The following is an 18333-nucleotide window of genomic DNA, read 5'->3' as shown; positions in this document are numbered from 1 at the left end:
CAGGCACATCTCACACTAGACCATGTCGCCCAAGGCTTTGTCCAGGCTGGCCTTGAACCCTCCAGGGGTGGAGCACTTACCACTTCTCTGGGCAACCTGTGCCAGTGCCTCACCACCCTCACAGTCAAGAACTTCTTATATCTAATCTGAACTTCCCCTGCTTAAGTTTGAACACATCATCCTTTGTCAAATCACAACAGTCCCTGATGATGAGTCCCTCTCCAGCATCTTTGCAGATCCCCTTCAGCTACTGGAAGCTGCTCTGAGGTCTCCACACAGCTTCTCTTCTTCAGGCTGAACAGCCCCAACTTTCTCAGCCTCTCTCCATATAGGAGGTGCTCCAGCTCCTGATCATCCTCATGGCCTCCTCTGGACTTGCTCCAACAGGTCCATGTTCTTCTTACGTTGAGGACACCAGAACCGCACACAGTGCTGCAAGTGGGGGGGGTCTCATAAGAGCAGAGCAGATGAGCAGATGAGCAGGATCACCTCCTTCGACCTGCTGGTCATGCTTCTTTTGATGCAATCTAGGATATGGTTGTCATCAACAAATCAGAATTCCTACAGAAGCTGACATAAAGGCTTTTGCCAGCAGTATTTACTGCTGTACTGTTGTCAGGATCATGAGGACCCCCACCAAGGATAAGAAAATATTTGCTCTGGTAACCTATAGTTGAACAGTCCTCAAGGGTTCCATTTCACTCTCCTTACTTAAATTTTCAGCTCACCCATATGAATTTCCTTAACCTTGAATGGAGATAACCACAATCTTGCCAAGGAGTTTTGCTTAAACACTTTCTAGATAAACACACAGTGAATCAGAAGTATGCACAAGGCCTGGAGACTCTAAGAGCCCAGATCATGGTGTTTGAAAACTAAGGATACTTAACCCACACCTTTAAAAGTTACAAATTCCATTATAAAGTATACATACACTCAATTTACTTGAGGTAGGGATGTATCCTGGAGCAGTGACAGAGTTAATTTATAATGCCAATTATCATCTCTGCTGAAGAAAACATTGTCCCTGCATCAAAAATTCCAGAGCACAGAACTGAGACTCACTATCTTCCTGCAAGTGACGACCTCATACAAACCATGAGCCACAAAGATAAATGTCTCAAGTGTATAAATATTCTAGTGAGATCTTAGAAAGTAATTTATTGCAGAGTTGATGTTTATCTCTAGAGGTAAGCTGATCTCTTCAGTTACCTGGAGATGCTAGATCTGATACTGCAGATCCCAATGACTGTATATGTACTTCAGATATTTCACTGGGTAGATACAGCTTTCATTTTGAGAATTCCTCTGCAAGAGCTATGAAAATAAAAAGCTATGTCAACAGTCAGTAGGTGAATATATTCATTTTTCACAAGCTTAACTGTCCTAAGGAAGGAAAACCAGGAATGTTTCCTTACTTGAAGGAAACAGGTCAGGCAAGTAAGAACTATTTTCTCAACCTAATATTCCTTTCACACAGAATTACATCCTTTCCCCCTGTACCTTTTCTAAAGGATGCTGAACTGCAAATCCTGGAGCTCCCTGCCAAACTGAACACCGGGTGAAATAGCAGCAGCTGAAGCACATGTCCTTTCTCACTGAAGTACCTTAGACCTGATCAGCAGGATGGCACAGGTGGCAGAAAGTGGAATTCATGTCCACTCTCTGTGTTCTTTCGCATAACTATCAAAGGGACCATCTAGCACAGTAGTTACAGTGAGGTTTAGAGTATGGAAATCTGTATAACACACTTCACACCAGCTAGATGCAGATATAAAATCACATCGAATTTGAAGACAAAATAGGGAGAAGCAGGAAGTTCTCTCTTCATCACCTGTACTTTTATTCTGGTTATCCACAAACATATTCAACCACCATATCAAAGCTGAATAACTACCAATGGGAAGAGTTGTGTGTTTGTAATGAGCTCACATGCACAGGTAAGGATGTTTTTTCAGAAGATGACAGATCTTTCTGCTACATTCTGATCTCCCACCTGTACTTCAGCTTCTTGCAGTGGCCAATTGAAAAACCAAAACCCTATTTGGGCAACTTTCTATTCTGGTTTTGCATGATTTCTCCATGAATTGTGATTCCTTCTGCCCTCCCTCTTTGACTATCCAGACAAGCCTAATGCTGGTCCCACTGGAAATATAGTTTTGTGCACCTTTTTTAATGCAAACACCTTCAATGTCCTACTTGGATTTTCCAGGGAAAAAAAGCTTTTGTTTCAAACCAAAATCATTAAGAAGATACAAATATCAAAATGTGTGACCCAGGAAACAAGTCCTTGTGATTACTCATCAGAGTCTACTGAAATCCCACCAGTCTTCTTATTTCTTGGTAGATGGGGGCAGCCAGTTCTTTGGCTTTCAGTGCTCCATCCTCTAAAACCTTCATCAGATGGGATTTGTCTTCCTGGAGTTTCTTGATTTCATTCCTGATAGGTGCAAATTTTTGAATCACTGACTCTGCTACCACCATTTTGTAGTGAGCAGTGTCCAGACCAACGGATTGGTGCAGTACCTCTTCAATGCTAAGCCCTGTAACTGCAGCATGGATGGACACCAGGTTGGAGACACCAGGGCGAGTGGCTGGATCATAGGTCACCTCCGAGGTGAAGTCAGTCACGGCTTTGCGGAATTTCAGCACTATGTCATCAGGGCTGTCTGCTATGTTCACAGTGGCCAACTTCTGCGGGTCTGACTTGGACATCTTCACTGCTGGGTCTCTGAGGGATTTTATTTTCTTTGTTGTACCTTAAGAAAAAAGAAAAGGGAATAATTATGAACAATTCCGAACACACCGAGACAATGTTTTCCTATGACAATTGCTAGAAGAACACTGCAACAGCATGATCACAGAATCAAGTGCGTTGGAAAAGACCTTTAAGATCATCAAGTCCATCCGTTCCCCAGCACTGCCAAGGCCACCACTAACCCTTGCCACTGAGGGCCTCATCTACACAGTTTGTGAACACTTCCAGGGATGGTGACTCCAGCACTGCCCTGTGCAGCCTGTTCCACTGCCTGACCAGCACCCCATGGGCAAGCCCTCCTTGCTTAAAAATGAGTTGTGAGCGCAATCACATATATTCCTATTTAGTCCATATGCCCTCTCTGTCCCCCTAAGCTACCTTTCTCCTCCCATAAACTGAACGTAAACCTAAATGCATTTCTCCCCTCCTGGTAAGCAGAAACTTCTGCTGGGCCAGCTCCTAATATTTTCTGTGCCTACATAGTGATTTTCCTCAAAAACTCTCTCCTCACTTGTATTTCTGGCACTGGGGACAAGCTACCTAGACAGCAGATTGCACATTATTGAAGGATTCTCTAACAGTGGAGAAACAGGTTAAATCCAGTGGTAATAAAGAATCCCAGAACAGTTAATCTCCTTACTTGAGGAAGCTCTTTCACCCAAATTCTCTTGGTTATTCTCCTAAATATTAATAAAGACAGTTATTAAAAAGTTCCCTAAATAAACACTAAACAGCTCTGTTAGAGGGAAAACTCTGTTCAGCTTAGAAAGGTGTGGGTATTGTACAATCTATTGAGATGTATGTGTGTACATGAAATAGCAGTGTTAAGGGAACATTGCAAAGTACTTTATGAGCATCAAACCAAACTGTTTCAATCTTTTACCAAGAAACATAACTCATAGAGTACATGAAGTATCACTCATCTAGAAAGTACTCACACCAGTTGTTTTTTTAGACATCTAATATAGCCAACTAAATTACTCACTCCTCATAGACAGCCTTATGTACTCAGTGAGTAAGTGCTCTTCCAGGGTCCAATTCAGACTGCCCTAGGAAGTGCTCGGTTCTGAATAAGCTTTTGGAAGAGGCTGCCTCTTTTCTGTAGATTTGAAGGAATCCATGTAATCTAACTGTCTGCAGCCAGTGAGTCTGAATAGGTCCCTAAGTTCACTCATCAAGGAGATTTTCATTGCTTTGCATATATACTTGTGAACCTATGCAGGTATGCTTTGCACAGGAAAATGAAAAGTTCTTTTTCTTCAAATTGAGCTTTTTATTTCCCAGGAAAGAGTCTCACCTGCACCATAGGTTACACTCAGCTCCTCACTACAGTGCTCAGTATTGAATTGCTTATTAGAAACTGCAGAGCTTGCAATATTGAGTATTCTCTGAGCTCCATTCTGAGTCTAACACTTTTTGTCACTGAGGCTTGAAAAGTGAGAAAGGTTTATTACTGCCTGTCTTTTCTAAGGTGAGAGCTCCTTGCCCTTTTGGGGCGAAGGTCTCTGCTGTGCATTCCTCTACATTACTTACAACAAAGATGCAATGCTTCTTCCTTGCCCAGTTCTTCACGTTTCTTAACAAACATGCCATTTGTGCCATCTGACTCCTCCTCACCCCCCGGCCTATGACCTAATGGCTGAGAAGATTTTCCTTGTAAGTCTCCCTGAGTCTAAGATCAAACCCCAAAAGTCTAAGCTCTGTAAGAGACCCTTACTGAAATATGCAAGTATATATTAAATACTTCAAAGATTTTTAGTACCTCCAAGCTGTTTAGCATGCTTAATGTAAACATCTACCACTCAGACCTTGAAGAATTCTGCTTGCTAGAGGTCTCGTCTTGTTGCTTGCATGTCTGCTGAATTAGCAACATGGAGAAGAGACCCTACTCTTAAAAGGTTCAATACTTGAAGAGCAAGGCTGATAGGCAGCAGCAGAGTGCATCTGCGCCCCCCCCCCCCCCCCCCCCGGGACCAGAATACCAGACGTCACATACATTCTTCTACTGGGGATTTGTAATGCCTTATGTCTATCTTGGGAGTTTAGTTTCACAGCTTCTAGTGTCTTGTTGTCAGTTTTTAATTTTCCACTCCCTTAGCATCAGTTTGCTCCCTCTTCTTGGTCTCTGAAACTACTTCTACAACATTTAAATCCATCTTCAACCCTGAAGTTCTGCTAAGGGGGAAGGAAAATAAAAAAAAATAACCAAGACCAGCTCACTTAAAATGGCTTTGGGCACAGGAAAGAATTCTCCATATTTCTTGTTGAAATGTTGTGCTATATCTTGGGCTAGTTCCAGGTGCAGGACTTGATCTTCTCCAACGGGAACATGTGTCGACCTTTTAATAAAAGACAGATACAGGAAACTCAGCAAAGCTTTCTGGTTCTGCTGAAATGTCACTCAAGACTGTCACAACTGCCATGACTGAGGGCCAGACTAAGCCACACAGTCAAAGTCAGATATAGGTGATGTGGCAACAAAATCCCAAACTGACTGTATCCCAGGATGAGCCTGCTTTTTGTGCTGAACAGAAGCACATCTCCAAGGGCAAAAATAGCCTTTTGTGAAAACATATACAGTGAAGATAGCAATAAGAGCAAATAATTAAATTCAGCTCAAAGAAAGGTTTTTGTATTATCTCCTGCTGTCTCTTTAGAGATCAAAGAGCATGTGTTACAGCCTGCAAACAAAGAAAGATCTGCAAAGCATAAAGCTCAAGCACCTTGCCTTGTTTTCTCAGGTTGAGAAGTTTATACTGTGGATTTATCAAGGGAAAGAAAGAAGAGAGCAGTTCTTCCTCATGGGTCACCACTGTATAAGTATCATGTGGGCCAGTGCCTCTATTGCCACAAGTGTTATCATTCATAGATGAGGACTGTTAGGATCAAAGGATCAATTGATCTTCTGCATTGAATGCAGAATAGCTTGAATGCAGGTCTGAAGGAAAACACAATCTGCATCAGAGGACATCAGGAGGTGAAGAATCCATTACTTCCCCTGGTGACTCTTTCCCACAGTTAATCATGCTCACTAAAAACGTCTGTTTCTTTGAGATGAGGCAGACTTGAAGTCTTGCCAGCTTCTGATTACTCTCCCTTCCCCAGCTGATTTTTTCCTAAGGCTTGTCGGGTATTAAGCTCTGAATCCTGGATCTGTTCCAGTGTAAGAAAGCTCACTATGCATCTTTTAAATTCCCAGAAAATTTCAGTTCAACACGGCACTCCTTCCTTCCGATCCTGAATTACTGGGCTGACATCCAGGAATCAATTTGTCCACCTTTATCCCCCACCAAACAATCAGCAAGGCAACCTAAAAACAGTTACAGTAGCCAATAGGAAATCCCAGTGGCCTACAACTAACAGAAAGAAAATCAGTTACCATTATCAATATACTTTAAGGAGGTCAAAAGAAATGTTTCCATATGCCAAAATGGTTCCATATTCACAAAGTTGGCCACTAAACATCTTTATAAATGCTCCTGCATGATTCTTTGCCTTTTTCCTTGATGCTTTTATATATATATATAAATATTATATATATATTTCTGTCCTATTTTTATTCTTTTCTGTCATATATTTACCTTCTGTCCATTTTAATGTCTCTTTTATTCTTGGTTCATCTGAATCAGTACTGTTTTGCCCACCCTCCAGTTCTTAACTCTTCTTCATGACTGCCATGCTTTTCCTGTGTTTCCATTTCTTCCTGGTTCTTATTCCCTATATTATGTTTTCACAAGAAAACATTTTTTATTAGAGATATTATGCAAATTTCCTCAAAGAGATACTGTTTGTCTTTCACTTCCTTGTTTTTTGCTCTGCCTGGACAGCCTGCTGTTAATACACATGGTAGCAAACAAATCACAGGCTTCACTAAGGAATCACACAATCTTATTAGAGATAACATAGGTGGTTGACCTCAACAAAAAAAAGGTGATTTCTGATAAAGTTGTCTAAATTTCATTCTTAAATGCTGCTTGACAATCAAATGGGAGTCACTGCTTTGAAGAGAATTTTAACCCTAACCAGGGTGTACTTCCACGCACATGGGAAACCACAAAAGAAATTGAACTAGCTCAGGTACCACAAGATGCAGTAAATTACTCACCAGTATCAACAGGCCTACACACTAATATGGGTATGCTATAGAATCATAGAATAGTTAGGATTGGAAAGGATCTTAAGATCATCTAGTTCCAACCCCCCTGCCATGGGCAGGGACACCTCACACTAAACCATATCACCCAAGGCTTCATCCAACCAGTTTAAGTATCTCTCAGTATACTGCATAAGGCATAGCTACTTAAATAAAAAGTATATGTATGTGTGTGAGCATGTAATATATATAATTAAGCATCAATGGGTTAAAATTCCCTAATAATTATTCTGGAGCGATCAGCTTTTTCTCTTTACAGCGTTGTCATCTGCTTTCAAACCAGGCTAGATTTGAACCAGCCACTTGAGAGGTAAAAAGCTGTCATCCATTTCCAGTCTTCTGATCTAATCACACCCAGCTCCCCCACTTCAGAAGTTACCATGTTGACCTGACAGACATTCATTCCACTACAGCTGAACAGACATTGCTCATGGGCTCACATTCTGCCTCTTACTTGTACAGCAAAATATCTGCCGCTTGAAGCACAGGATAGGTCAACAACCCAACAGTTCCTTCATTATTCTGGCTGGCACGCTTCATCTGTTTGCAAACGAAAAACAGAGCAAAATCATGCTTTTGGCTAATAGTATCCCAGGCTGTGATTTTAATTAATTCATATACATAACATTTTAGGATATAGAAATGAATTCAAATCCACATTGCTTTAGGATATGTATCATTAATTCAAGGTAGTCAGGCTACTGTTTCTAATTCTGTTCTAGAAATGGCATATCTACTTTTTGCTTTTAACAAATAACAGTTAAATATATTAAGCTCCTTAGAATCTTCATTATTTCATCATTACTATTCAAATATCTTTATTTTTTTCTCATCCTCTGTCTTCTGTCCACATGGCTAAGTGCCTAAGATTCAGGGGACCTAATTTGCAAAGCCTAGCACCTGTAACACCTATCTGTGGGCTTGGAAAGTCAATCCAGTCAAAGTTGGATTTAAAAGCTTAACTTTAGAACCTGAGGTTTGAAAAGGTTGGCTTTAATCTATGCCCTGCATTAATGCTGGTTGCTGTATTTAAGTTTTACTGTTTTTATTTAATTAAGAAGAAAAACACTAAGAAAGCAAAACATCTGGAGGTATTTAAGACTGCTCTGAACTCTGCAAGCCAAACTGCTCTTAATATAGTGTTTTTTTCTTCCTTTTTTGATACTTCTCTCTCCTGCCTTTTGGTTTTTCTACTTACAAAATGCTAAAATAAAATACAATGAAATTAAATGCAAGAACTCCATTGATGTAGTCCTGTTGATGATGTCCTAAGATTAAGAAGATGAACATTTGAAATTTGTAAAGGCAAACATTTAAGGTGCATTAACTTTATCATTCAGCATGTTTTTAATGTTTATAATTTCTATACTCCTCTTCCAACATATGCTTCTTTTGCATCCTCTTCCATAAGAAGTACAGAGCCACCACTCTTTGTGGTAGGAAAAGAAAAGCTGTTTATGGAACTCCTTCATCAGCAAGGCTCATGGTTTCCACTACAATATCTTGTCGGGTTTTTGCATATTAAAAAAGCATTGAAATAACTCCAAGGATCTAGCAAAATGACTTTAACTAGACTGAACAAACCTCCTATTTATTACAGTTTGTGCAAGTCTCTGCAAAAAGTATTATGTTGTAGCTTCCAGCAGGAAAACGTTTACTGATAGCAACAGACCTGGAAAGATGTTTTCCTTTTTCTGCCATAGGACTTAAACGTAAAGCAAGGGTAACGAAGATATAGCTGGTACTTCACAGATAACAAGTATTTTAAGGTCAGCATTTCTACTGAATTCCCATATAATTCCATTGAACTTATGAAACTGTCCATACCTTCCACTGGGGCAAGCGTAGCAGACGTGGCACGTTAGTTAAGCACCCAAGAATCCAGGCAAGTTCTGCATGCTCAGGAACCTGGAAGTACAAAGTCAGGATCGAATTTAGACTTCTGCATTTATATGTCTATTTTCCCAAAATCAATAGAGATAAATAGTATTAGAGATCAGAAAATCATTTATTTTTGTCTTATTTTTTCAGTAAGGTGAAGTGACAAGCTAATGGAAAGTTCTGGACACTGCATAAATTGAATACACTACAGTCAAGCAGCATACAAAGGCTCTTGATCCTATCCACTCTTTTTCTAAAAGAGAAAGAAAATGCTTTAGTAACAGAGATGAACACACATGTAAACTACCCAATTGCTGGCCACTATGCCAAAACTTTGAGATATCCCCACACTTTGAGATAACACATGAATAGTTACAAAACCTCTTTGCCTTTCTCATTTCCAGTGCCAGTAAGATACTCAAGCTTCTTGTCTTCTGCACCAGGGACCTGAATGCACTCATTTCCCTTAATTGTCCCTACCAGCTTCACCTGAGCCCTCCACCCATATTTTCTGCCCAAGACCCCAGGAGACTCAAGACCCATTTAAGGTCAGGCTGGACTGCTCGTAATCCTTGCCTGAGCTTCACTGAACCACAAGATGTCTGGTGGTGTAATAGTAGCAGGTCCTTCACAGAAGCCTGAGCTAATGGGTCAGGGGACAAGAAGAGCTGGGCTGCTCCACAAGGCTGTGGCTGCAGACAGCCCCAAGCCAAGCAAAAACAGTGACCTCCCTGAGCAGGACAATGTCCTGCAGTATTTAATCAGGACAGGGGTGGTGACAGTGAGAGTGTGGTGATCATTTGACATAGCAAGGTCAACCCAGGAAGCCCAGTGAGCAAACTGGGGCAGCAAGAACAGGGTTATACACAGGCACATGCTAAGATAGCTCAGATGAAGACAGGGGACAAGAACCTAAGTGGAGCACTGGGGGCACTGGGCAGAAAGTGCCTGAGTGGAGGTGAAGCTTGTCAGGGCTTTGGGTGTGCCAATACGTCTGAATGAACCTGACCTGTCTGCAAAACAGGAATAGCTGAAGCCAAACTACACTACAGCCTGAACTGGGGCTTAATTTGTCCATTTGTCTCTCAGTTCTGCAATCCTATCAAAACTAATACTGATCTGCAGGTGAAAGAGAAGGATTGGATGTCTATATACCTGTTAACTTCTTGATAGACACTCTTCAGCTTTGGCATTTCAAATGCTCATTTTAGGACTAGTAAAAGAGGCAAGTATTGCTGATGCATATGCAGTTCTTTCGTTTCTTTTGTGTCATTTTGTCTATTATTAGTTAGCTATATATATGATGACCCATGTTCTGCTCTTTGCTTAAATGTTTGATTCACTCTTCGCAGTATTGGCAGGTTTGGGTTATTTAAGAACACCTTAAAAAACCATCTCCAAGATGTTCAAAACTTCATGCTTGCAACAGTATATAGCAACCCGGATGGAAGGCAGTAGAAAATGTTTACAAACAAGAATTACCAGCACTGTTAATGGCAATTCCTTTGTTGTCAGATTTCAAGTGTAGTAATTTCCTAGCTAACAGACATCATTGTCAATGTTGTATAAGGGTATCTGATTTCAAGGCAGCAGCTCAGTGGTTAAAGATAAGAAATATTCCAGGTTGATTTTCTTTCCCTTCTTTCTGCCCTTCCTGCAGTCTTTTTAATTTTAATTTCCTCATGCTGATTTTCTCTGCCACAAGACAAAGTGCAACAAGATGCGCCAAATGTACCTTCTGCAAGACTCAAACGGTAAACTGAACTTTACAGAAAATACTAAGCTCAAGACCCCTATTTCATTTAGAAGACAACACCATCTGGTTCAAAGTGGTTTCTCATTCCTTTCTTCCAGTCACGGACAGAGAGGAGATGGTGCTCTGCTGCATTTGTGCTGACAAGGACTCCCTTAAAAAGCTACGCGCCCACTGATCCAGCTACGTCAGACATTGCTTCCACAGTCAAGACAGCATGTGTGTTTCATGGCATCAGGGGCTTTGACATTACATCAGTTGCCAAACCACCAAATTCTCTGAACAGCTTTTGTAGACTTGAATCTGCAGTTCTGAGTTCTAGCAAGTTACATTCACTTTTAATTTTCAAACACACAGAGTCCTTTGCTAAACTACTGAATATAAAAGGGGGAGAAATACACAGAAGGGCAGATATTTCAGTTGGGAAAAAAAATCAGAACTGGAGCCTAATGAGTTAACATTCATCACTCAAACTGCAGTAACTGACTGTATGTTAGCATGTGAATCAGGAGGTACTAGGCTTAAACTACAAATCATTTATCAGACTTAATCATGCTTTAAGCTACTGTGTTTTACTTGGCAAGAGGGGCAGGTAATTGCTGCATCTGTTTGGTTACCATGCATCAGCTCGAATGTGGTTACTCCTTAAGCTATAGTACTCCATCACTTTGATTGCATAACTTCAGATACAAAGAAACTGGAAGAAGTAAAGACGTATATGATACCAGTAAAATAAAGGCCTATTCTACACTTCCTTTCTGGCATAGAATCATAGAATAGTTAGGGTTGGAAATGACCTTAAGATCATCTAGTTCCAAACCCCCCTGCCATGGGCAGGGACACCTCACACTAAACCATGTCACCCAAGGCTCTGTCCAACCTGGCCTTGAACACTGCCAGGGATGGAGCATTCACAAATCCTTGGGCAGCCCATTCCAGTACCTCACCACACTTACAGTAAAGGATTTCTTTCTCATATCCAATCTAAACCTCCTTTGTTTAAGTTTTAACCCATTAGCCCTTGTCCTATCACTACAGTCCCTAATGATCAGTCGATTCCCAGCATCCCTATAGCCCTCCTTCAGATACTGGAAGGCTGCTCTGAGGTCTCCGCGCAGCCTTCTCTTCTCCAGGCTAAACAGCCCAAACTTTCTCAGCCTGTCTTCGTACGGGAGGTGCTTCAGCCCCTGATAATCCTCGTGGCCCTTCTCTGGACTTGTTTTAACAGTCCCATGTCCTTTTTACGATGAGAACACCAGAACTGCACACAATGCTCCAAGTGAAGTCTCACGAGAGCAGAGCAGAGGGGCAGGATCACCTCCTTTGCCCTGCTGGTCACGCTCCTTTTGATGCAGCCCAGGATACGGTTGCCTTTCTGGGTTGCGAGCGCACACTGAAGCCGGCTCATGTTCTTTTTCTCATTTACCAACACCCCCAAGTCCTCCGCAGGGCTGCTCTGAATCTCTTCTCTGCCCGACCTTTAGCTGTGCCTGGGATTGCTCTGACCCAGGTATAGGACCTTGCACTTGTCATGGTTGCACTTCATAAGGTTGGCATCAATCCGCCTCACAAGCGTGTCAAGGTCCCTCTGGACGGCATTCCTTCCCTCCAGTGTAACAACCGAACCACACAGCTTGGTGTCATCAGCAAGCTCGCTCAAGGCGCACTCAATCCCACTGTCCATATCAGCGACAAAGATGTTGAACAAGACCTGTCCCAATACCGATCCCTGAGAGACACCACTCGTTACTGGCATGTATGTGTGCTACATGTTACTACACACTGGTGTAATGAATCATTGTGTTCTGTCCTCAGAGCAGACTTTCAGTATCTGAAGTGGTTTACAAGGATGCCAGACAGGGACTTTCCATCAGGGACCATAGTGGTAGGACAAGCGGTAATGGATTTGAAGTGAAACAGGGAAGATTTAGGTTAGATATAAGGAACCTCACCCTCTTTACTGTGAGAGTGGTGAGGCAGTAGAACAGGCTGCCCAGAGCAGTGGTAAATGCTCCACCTCTGGCAGTGTTCAAGGTGAGGTTGGAAGAGCATTGGGCAACATGGTCTAGTTTGAAACTAGATGATCTTTAGGTCCTTTTCAACCCAAACTATTCTATGATTCTATGACTTTCCTATTCAAAACCCGATTTTGAAGACTTTCAAAAGAAGACTCCATTCAAGAATCCTAGAGAATTCTTTCAGGACTGAAATTATTTAAAGTCAGTGTGACCACTTTTATTCAGACTGTTTTCCCTTCATTTGTAAGAATATCTTCAAAAAGGACACAAACTACTGTGCTTAATTCATCTACATCTTAGCCTGACCTTCCTCATGCATTTTATTGAACTAAATATTAATCTTTGAATCTTTTGGATTCCAATAAAAATGTATTTAATTGGAAAAGGTCTCCTTCCCTAAAGATGCCTTTTTTAACCAAAAGAATCAAATGCTTCATGTAGTTTTATTTAGCATAAGGCACCATCTCACTTAACATCTTCTGATTACTATGATCGTCTTGATGTGTGGGTCAGTAACAATCCCAGTAGCACATTTTCTCTTGGATTCAATCCCACAAGGACTTTCATTTTCCCACAGTACCACAGAGAGAGGCAATCGCTCTAGGAAATAGAAATTAAACAGAAAAGACATCTCATCTTTGTATCAATCTGTCAACTGATTTGCAGTTGCTTCCTATTGTGTTAGATTGCATTTATTGTGCCACAAGGAAAACCTTTGTCAAAGGTCTCTCTTTACCCAGTTTTCATTTAAAAATGTAGGAGCTCTTCTGCTTTTTTATTTTTAAAGGATTCACTCAGAATCTAACCAGGTATCTAGGAAATAAAATATACAGGGTTCCAATCCATTCAGCTTATTCGGCATATACTTGAACCAGTAAAGAATCTAGTTTGCATCTGACAAGAGCAGTACCCTCTGGAGCTATGACATACCTCAGGAATGCCCCAGCTTCCTGAAAGAGAACAGCTAATAAGCAGCTTAGCGCTTTTCCAATGGAGGCAGCAGTTTCTCAGCAGTCATCTCCCCAAAATCCCCCATGATAGAAGTCCTACAAAACTTAGAAAACCATAATTCTATGTCCAACAAACAGAACTTGCAGCCAGTGACAGTTCCTGAACTGTATGTCCAACCAACCTCCAAGATTGCTACAATCACTTCTAATTCTGAAAACTAGCTATTTAATCCATTAAACATTTTGTGTCAATTCCAGCTTTTGTGTTCTGAAATAATATAATAGCTTATTTTCAATAAAAACATTATTTTCTCAAGAAATATTTCTTGCAGTTTGGCTGAAAATCTCTGGAGGACTAACAGTCTTGTAAGTCCTGTGTTTATTGTTTGCCTTATAAAGCCAACTACTTCCCATCAACAGTTTTCACAAACAAGTTTAACCAGATCCATATAGTAACCCCAAATCATACCCTTTGCTGAGTGAATACATCAAATCATTAACTTTTTCTTGTCCTGTGCTCTTGCCCACTTTAACAGTTTTCTTTCCTAATTTGTTCCAAGTCTGTAAAACCCATCAATATTTCTCAAAGGGTGGAGATGATCATCTCTCTGCTACTCCCAGTACCACATTTCCTCCTTAATTTCTATTGCATTAAGCATCCCTCACAACCTGGCTTACTAATCACTAATCGAAGAGTTACTTCCAGAACAAACTACTTACATCCATTCCTTGTGGCCCAACAAGACCAAGGCTGCCCAGTCAAATTCCTTTTATGTTTAAAGCACACTTGTTTAGCAGAGGTGGCCACTTACAAGTGACAATAAGCAGTTGTCTAGAAGGCACAACCATTTCTGCTTCGTCAGCTGGCTGAGTGGCCTGCTCCTCCCTTTTCACAGTCAAAGAGCCTTCTCAGTTGTTCACTCCTACAGCCATTTGACATTATTAAACTCAGATTACAAGTTATACTTGGACCACCTCTGAGATGTTATATGCTGAAGTACAACTTCAGGGCTTCTTCTTGCAGGTCCATTACTTTGTCCTTGATCTTAGCTATTCCCTATCAAGTTACTGCTGCTACTCCCTGGCCACAAGCACAGTTGATGATATACATGGATAACCAAAAGCTACTTTTAGTGCAACTAATTCTAGCTGACTTTCCATGCTGAGACATATAGCTCAGGAGGACAGCAAGCAATGAGGTTCAACAACATGGATACTTTGAGCAGCTCTGAAAGCTGGCAAACCAGCAACACTGGAACTTAGTTTTCTGAGGCTCATATACATAGTTGTGTGTCAGCAGCTGAAGTGGCAATCAACCTGCAAGGAGAGATGCAGTGCTCCATTTTCAAGATGGACTTCCTTAAGTTGCAACCTACAGCCCTTCTCTGTAAACAATTACAAATTTACTGTGTATCTGTTATGTGGAGCCAGCTTCCCCTCAGCAGTGTAACCTCATGAAGGGCTACATTTTAAATGGACAATAAATATCAGAGTTGACTTTGACAGTGTAGGGGACAAACAAGTCTGGAGAGGTAATTTGGATAGCTGTGTATGAAAAGAAATCTGACCAGAGGAAGGAAAGTGTCCTAAAGAAAGAATCATAACAAAACCTTATTTATTAGGATTTTTGTCTCTTCCAGAAGTACCAGTGCTCCCAAAAGGCCTTTTAGAAGAAGGTGCTGCTCACATTTATTTTTTTTGAATAAGAGGCAGGATTTTATTAATGCCTAAGGCTGCAAGCAGTATGTCCAGGACACTTGGTAATGCATCTCTGTATCATACAGCTAGAGAATAAGAGGGCCATAAACAAAACAAAATAGACTGCTCTTGAATCAAATGCACACAGCAACTGAACACCCAGCAAGGTACTTTCATGACAGAAAATTTTACGTGGTATCCCAAATTCCTGTTCAAAGAAATAATTCAGGTGTGGGTAGAATAAGTTCATGGTTACAAAGGCAACATCTGATTTACAGAACACATGAAGCAATGTGCTGAACTGGCGGGTGGTTATCTATCAGTATTTACACTTTTCACTGTTACCTTTGAGTGTTCACAACTTATCTTTATGTATATTTAGTTAAAACTTACAGAATAAGACCCTGACCAAAAATACCCCAACTGGAATCAGGTGACTTGGTTATAAACCCAGATGGGACACAGTGTTTTGGCCAAGGAGCCCTTTTCCCTCCCCTTTATTCATTCTCAAATTAAATTATTTGCAGAAACAAGCTCTTAGTCTAACTGACAATACTGTCTGAGGATGTAGTTTGGTGTGGCCGTAAGACTGGTGGGGAGAGGAGCACCCAACAGCTACATAACAACATAAGATAAACCAGGTAAATTAATGAAGAAGGAAGGGAAAAAAAGAACCATGACTTTTCTTCACACTGAGCTCCAATTACATCTAGCCCAGTCCTATGGGGGAGAAAACAGGGATGAGAGAAGCAGAATCATTTTCTAAATTAAACAGTTACATACTTCCTCTTCTGACAGGAAGTTTTCAATGGACCATGCTAAATTATGGACTTTAATGAATTTATAAGCTATGATGCAATGGAAGCTTTTCAGCCCCTCTGAAAATTGGACAAGAAGTAGCATGAATGTATTCCAGCTCTGCCCACAAAACAAAACAGCTGGATACTTCTGGAAAATAATAGCAGGGAAAGAGTGTGCACATTGAAATTATCGTAGTTTGGCTTTTCAAGGCTAAGACAAATTGGCAAATTCCCACATCCCAGAGTTACTTCTTCAATTTGCTTGCACACTGCAAGGATACTGCAGCTGATTATACTCAGGAAATAAATCACCCCCTCCAGAAGGCTGAAAACTGCAATTTTCTACCCAGAAACAGAATGTTATGTTGTCCAGAAACTCACAATGCTCCTCACAGAAGTGTGAGTGCAGCAGAACAGGCACTGCTGCTAAATCAGCTCTGAGGGAATTTTAGTTTCTCTTGGGACATTCTGCATATGTCTGCTACAATAGGTAGGTGGACAGGAAGAACAGCCTGAGACCACATAAAAGCAACTGCAGTTTCTGCTGTTGTTTTGACTGTGAAGCAGATGAGATACAAGATGGTTATGGGTAAGAACTGAAATGTGTATTGTACTCACCAGGAATCAGAGAAAATGGGTTATACTATATAAGCTTCCCATGTGTGCAGATTGCTTACTGTCTTTGTTACTTCTGCCCTGTAGTCCTTTTTAGTTTTCATAAAACAGTCTAAGTTTTATCAAAGGCAACTGGTACAGCTTTTATTAGTTATGGTACAACTTAAAGAATATATTTGCTCTTTCTTCTAGGATTTTCAGGATATATTGGATGTGTCATTATTCTGTTGCTTCTCTTTTATGCCTGATAAGCAAAGGCAGGCAGTTAAAGCATATCTTGACATTATTTCCTCTAAGAGCAAATTGGGGTTTGCACGTCTCACAGCTGTGCTCCAAAGAAAAAGGCATCATCTTGAAATCTGCATTTATTTGTATTGTTTTAGAAACTGTCCCTCTTCTATGACTTGCCTCACAAGTTGACTTGTCTTCTTACTTCAGAAAATAGGATTGAACAAGCTGTAACAGAAGAGCTGCTCTCACTGGGAGGCCACTCCAGAGTCCAACAACTGGGTTTTCCTAGATACTCTAATAAAATGTGCTTGTTTGTAACCCTTCACAGACAATGCAGTTCCAAACACTCCCCTAAATATTGAGCATCATCTTCCTTGCTTTTAAATATTTTGAAGGTATCATCACTTGTTCTTTGTAGCTACTACTCCCCTAAGCTGGAGTTCAAATTTGTACATGTTAATGTAAGTGTGGGAGGCATTTGGTGAACTGCTATGTATGGACACGAAATATACAGCCAGCCATTAACTTCCTGTTTATATATATTATAAACCCTGTAGTTTATAAATGGTAGATTCTGAAGCATACAAAACTAATTTTCATAAAACTAGCACTTTAATGGTAATTTAGCTGTATACCTGATACATCAGAAACAGCCTTCCATCTCTTGATTGTATTGGAAAGGATGGTAAAATGTGGGAAAAGTCTGGAGCTCTGCATTACAGATTCAATCTGCACAAATGCTGCTGTAAACAACAGCCTACTGGCAGTGAAACCCTTACCAAAGGCACAAACCTTTTGGGAGAAAAAGAGATCAATATTCTTTTTCACATATTACAAACATTCCAGAGAAGCAACAGAAGTGCCAACAGAAAGTACAAAAAAAGTAAGCCAAACAAACCAACACATCCTCCTCTTCAGTAACTGTAGACCATTCTTGCCCAGGTTAATCCAGAGAAAGTTAAGAGGCCACAGCAGCATTCAATGATTGCCTGAGCAATTGCCTTCATGGGGCTTACTACTACCAGCATCCTTTTTCAGTGCAGGTATTGAATTCTGCTGTTACTGTTCCAGAATCAGGGTACTACCAGCCATTAGTTGTAGTGTTAATCAGAAGAAACTGCAGTAGCACTTCTGTGAGCTACAGTTATCCTAATTCTCAAGATAGAACTCAAAATACATTAATAATTGTAGAGTCAATCTACTGAGAAATCTCTCATTTATGAGTTTGGTCTGGTATTGAAGAGAGACATTTACTTTGCCCATAAGCAAGTACCTAAAGCAGTTCTTTATTTGCAGCTGGATTTTCATTGCTTTCCTGAGGACCTCTGGAAATACAGCCTATTTCAGGATACAAATGGGTCACTTTGCTTTACACCTCAGCCAGATGTTTGTAAACAAAATAGGGGGGTTTCAGACCACCCTTGGAGAGTGCTGCAGTGGCTGGAAAGGGGAGGCCAGCTCCTTTGGAAAATGGAG

General features: G+C 40.8%; 1 protein-coding gene across 4 annotated transcripts in view; it reads right to left on the bottom strand.

The window, feature by feature from the left end:
• Nucleotides 1-1312: 1312 nt before the first annotated feature.
• Nucleotides 1313-18333, bottom strand: part of WARS2 (tryptophanyl tRNA synthetase 2, mitochondrial) — a 39183-nt gene continuing 22162 nt past the window's right edge. For all 4 annotated transcript variants that reach the window (XM_034074432.1, XM_034074435.1, XM_034074434.1 and 1 more), the window contains 4 exons: nucleotides 8739-8819; nucleotides 7366-7451; nucleotides 4979-5097; nucleotides 1313-2759 (listed from right to left, as the gene is read on the bottom strand). In XM_034074432.1, coding sequence (XP_033930323.1) covers nucleotides 2311-2759; nucleotides 4979-5097; nucleotides 7366-7451; nucleotides 8739-8819 — 735 coding nt within the window. In that variant the 3' untranslated portion in view covers nucleotides 1313-2310. The remainder of the gene's footprint in view (nucleotides 2760-4978; nucleotides 5098-7365; nucleotides 7452-8738; nucleotides 8820-18333) is intronic.

The sequence above is a fragment of the Melopsittacus undulatus genome, chromosome 2 (assembly GCF_012275295.1).
Source record: "Melopsittacus undulatus isolate bMelUnd1 chromosome 2, bMelUnd1.mat.Z, whole genome shotgun sequence".
NCBI lineage: Eukaryota > Metazoa > Chordata > Aves > Psittaciformes > Psittaculidae > Melopsittacus > Melopsittacus undulatus.
The sequence above is the reverse complement of the archived record's forward strand: the minus strand, read 5'-3'. Positions and strand labels throughout refer to the sequence as shown.